A 4,029-nucleotide genomic window follows, 5' to 3' on the forward strand; every position below is an offset into this window, starting at 1 on the left:
TTGTGATTGTTGTATCTTCAGATATGAATCTGAAGTGTAATAACAGTGTAAAAACCTTCCACTCTCTCTTGACCGACAAATAAGACATTTCATTTAATGAATAGATTTTATTACATAAAGAAACAGCAGGTATATTTTCATGAAAACAGCATTTGAATGAAAGGTGGCAGAGAGCAGAATATATCCTATAATTTCTAGATTCTCAATTGGAAAATTATGACCAGAATTTTCCATATATGATTTTAAACCTTTATCATGGATCAGTTCCTTGATTTAGCCTTTCAAAATTATATATTACACCTGATTTAATGTATTTAACTGACTTCCGTAAGTTTTTACCTTTCAACCTGCTCCATCACTTTGGTTCACAATCTTGGGATTTAAGGCTTCAGTTTTTTCAAACTGTAATTAATTCGCCTTCTTAAACAAACTGAACAATAATTATTCAAATTAAGGAGATTAAAAAAATAACAGAATTTTCTGGATAGAAGGTGAAACATCTTCAAAAGAGAACAAAAACAGTCCAGTTGACACAGAAAACTACCTTGAATAGAAATAATAAAGTTAACCAGTGGACTTTATGATTAAAAAAACAGTAAAAATGTATTTTAAAAGAAAAAAGTACAAACTCTAACTAAATAAAGCAAAAACTGAAATGGATCATCATTTCATATAGCTGCATTTCCAGTAATTCTGAACACCGACAGCAGGGGGCAGTAAAACGGAGCCGATCATGAACGGACCCACGTTTCCCTCAAATTACGATTATTAACAAATCATTCAACTTTTAACCATGAAAATAAAGTAGCAACAGACAAACAAACAATAAGTAACAGTGCCATGAGTCCCAGCTGAAGCCGTTTAAAGTATAAATTAGCTGTTTATTCCTGCGTCAAATTCGTAAATAAAAGCTTCCTGTTTCCTGTCACATGACCAGAATCTCCTGTAAAATTCCAGAATGTTTGAAGAAGTCAGACATGAGGTGAAGTTGGACTCATTTTCAAAAGGAGCTCTGGCCCAGGTGGGTGCAGCCCATCAGTGGCTGAGAGCTGGGAATATGAAATGGGAATGTTTTCAGGAATGATTACAGCAACATCAGCTCCGGCTGCTGCGGAGCGTTCAAATACATCTGTAACCAACAGAACCTGTGGTGGACAATCGGACCCGTCAATCAGACCCAGGTGCCTATTCTTCAGATGATGCAACTCCTCTGGAGCAGGTGTGCAGGCGACAGCGGTGGACTGGTTAGAAGCTGCTGCCAGTTCACCTAAAGACAGGAGAAAATGATTCCAGCAGCTTCCAGCCTCAACCATCAAACATCACGTAGGTGCTCTGATCATTACAAGTATTTCACCATTAAACATTTACACATTTCATAATAATTACCTTTAACGGCCTTAAACTTGAAGTAAAAAACGACGGCTGCGATGGCAACAAGCACAACCAGCATAACTAGAGCGCCAATAGCAGCATCACGCCCCGTGGTCGACCCTGAAAGAGAGGGAGGAGTTAAAGAGGACGAGTCGTCTCCGTTTCTTTCTCTCTGTTTTCATCTTCTCTTCATTTCCTCTGAAAATGTGAATTTTAACCATTTCAGAGTTTAAAACCAGGCTGAGTTTCCTGATTAATTCCTGGTTTAATCAGTTGCTGCAGGTCTGATGGGCTGTTAAAGTGATGACGTCATCACCTGGAGGCCTCAGCTGATTGGCTGAAACTCACCTGACGGGAGGAGTTAAAGGCACCTTTAAAGCTCCTGTGAGCACCTGAGCTGCTGCATCAGGAGACCTTCATCACCATGGAGACACCAGGTCAGCGCCACCATAAACACCACTGTTGTTTCTTCATCATCATCATCATCATCATCATCATCAGTCATTAAAACAACCTGTCAGCAACAGCATCATGACGACGTAGCTACAGGCCTGTTGCCATAGCAACAGTCTATCAGCATCACTCACTGGACGACACTTTAATCTGTTTGACGTCTTTTCATCTTTTGTTTGTTGCTCAAAATTAAGTTTTAGTTTGAATGTGTGTTGATTAATCTTTAATAATCCCACAATTAAATATTATAATTCTGTTTTCTGAGGAGTTTCCCCACATAAAAGTAAATATTTTATGTGTGTGTGAGTGTGAGAGACTGTACAAACTCACCAGGTTCTGGAGTTTGACCTGTGTGGACCAGAATAAAATGACCGTTAGTGATTCAGGCTCATCAGAACTCAACGTTTCCGCCCTCTGACCCGTTAATATAAAACATTTCCCAACAACGACCACGATCATGAAGAAATTAACCGAGTTTAATCACTTTTACCAAAAATCCCATCTGACCTGTCCTGTAATTAAATTAAATTAAATTCCCCTCATGTTCTCTGCAGCGCCCCCTGCTGGCCACCGCAGCAGAGACTCTGAACAATGTTGGATTCTGCTGAATTCTCTGGATTTTGGTGAAAACTGGATCATTTGAGATGATGTCACACAAGCTTTGATGTCACTCATTAACAGGCCAATTTATAATCTGACTAATCTGTCGTTAATAAGCACAATAAGTGTTAAATATGAGGATCAGAGGAGGAACACAGCAGCCGTTGTCACGCTGGTGCTCGTCTGACCGCGTCATCGTTAGAAAGCTCTAATCTCCCTCCAGGCTCGTCGTGGGTGCTGATCCGAGGACCATCGGGTCCAGAGACACTTCTGAGAGACTTCATGGAACCAGAACGTGTGGAGGATCCTGGCAGAGCTGCACCGGTCAGGTGAGTCCAGTCACGTTCTGACCGGTACCAGCAGAGCAGCTGCATCACCTGACTGGGACTCACAGGTGTGTCATCACGCTATGATGTCACATCCTGTCTGCTGCGCTGCAGCTTCCTGTGCAGTCTGATGGAATTTTACTGCCGTTTGTAAACAGTTTAAAGTATTAAAATAATTACAAATATTAATTATTAGTAGCTGTAGTGTAAATCCATAACTCACCAATGGAAACGAAGGTAGTTGAGTTAATCTGGTGACAAAACTCCTCCTGTGTGACCACACAGCTGTAGTTGCCGCTGCTGCTCACGTTGGCTCTGACAGTGACGTAGAAGAGTCCGTCTCTCTCTTCAGACTTTGTCTCCTGAGCAGGAAGGACACGTCCAGAGCTGTTCTGAACCTGGACGGCAGGTCTGGTATGAGCTCCTTTAACCTCACACTCCAGCAGCGCCCAGTCTGGTCCTCCATCAACGATCCGGATCAGCGGTTCTGGACAGGCACCTGTGAGCATCCACAGTCACAAATGGGTCATTAAAGAAAATCAAAATGGAAAGATGATCTTTGAGGGGAAATTAAGGGCTTTTAATTGTTTAAATGTAGGAGAAAACTCCAAATTTCAGGTTTTTTTAAAATGATTATTTAAAATCCTGTTCAACATTAATTCACACCTAAATAAAGATAAAAGTAAAAACCTTAAACTCTTGCATTGATTAAAATAAAAACATTAAATGAATTTGCAATTAAAATGGTTGAAATGGTGAAAATATCACATTTAATTCCCCTTTTATCACATTAACAAACGCGTCAAACAATCTCATCTGTTTGTCTGTGTAAAAACAGGAAAACTTCATTTAATCCGACCTTTTTCCAGGATTCCTGCACTCACCTTTTCCGGTGGTCGAACTTTTAATGTTTTAAGGAGTGGAGGTTGCAGGCGACCTGATGTCTACACCAAACATGCATTAACTAAAATAAAGTGTATTTTCTCGTTGATTGTAAAGGTTAAAATAGACCAATTCTATCGGTTTTAAAAGTCCAGGTACCCGTTTGTTAGCAGACCTGCAACTGTAACCTGGAGATTTACGACATCATCACCGTGGCGCCGAAACTTTACGGCAGTTCTCGGTCAGCGTAGCACTAGCTAGCCTGCATAGCTACTGATAACACGGATTTGTGCTCCCTTAAAAAGACATTTATGCAGATAGGACACTTAACTTTGAAGTGAACACTCACATGATTGAACGCATTAATTCTGGATCTTAACCATCATTTAAATGCGTT

The 4,029-nt window shown here is 40.4% G+C and overlaps 1 protein-coding gene across 3 annotated transcripts; it reads right to left on the reverse strand.

Annotated features, from left to right (window-relative positions):
* Positions 1-272: 272 nt before the first annotated feature.
* Positions 273-3,454, reverse strand: LOC130521192 (uncharacterized). 3 transcript variants are annotated; one of them, XM_057024824.1, is made up of 4 exons: positions 2,974-3,454; positions 2,155-2,172; positions 1,387-1,491; positions 273-1,267 (listed from the first exon to the last, which is right to left on the reverse strand). In XM_057024824.1, exons 1-4 carry the CDS (start codon positions 3,257-3,259, stop codon positions 972-974), a joined length of 705 nt encoding a protein of 234 aa, XP_056880804.1. In that variant the 5' UTR covers positions 3,260-3,454; the 3' UTR covers positions 273-971. The 3 variants fall into 3 exon arrangements, with proteins under 3 accessions (XP_056880804.1, XP_056880805.1, XP_056880806.1); XM_057024825.1 differs by lacking the exon at positions 2,155-2,172; XM_057024826.1 differs by lacking the exon at positions 1,387-1,491 and having other exon boundaries at positions 2,974-3,452.
* Positions 3,455-4,029: the final 575 nt, after the last annotated feature.

This window comes from Takifugu flavidus, unplaced genomic scaffold, assembly GCF_003711565.1.
Source record: "Takifugu flavidus isolate HTHZ2018 unplaced genomic scaffold, ASM371156v2 ctg775, whole genome shotgun sequence".
In the NCBI taxonomy this organism is placed as follows: domain Eukaryota; kingdom Metazoa; phylum Chordata; class Actinopteri; order Tetraodontiformes; family Tetraodontidae; genus Takifugu; species Takifugu flavidus.

What these genes read in the sequence shown, in the direction of transcription:
- LOC130521192 (XM_057024824.1), bottom strand. Translation starts at nt 3,259, where the DNA reads ATGCTCACAGGTGCCTGTCCAGAACCGCTGATCCGGATCGTTGATGGA. An exon ending in CAAGTTTAAGGCCGTTAAAG is followed by an intron (nt 1,268 to 1,386) that starts GTAATTATTATG and finishes TCCTGTCTTTAG; the next exon opens with GTGAACTGGCAGCAGCTTCT.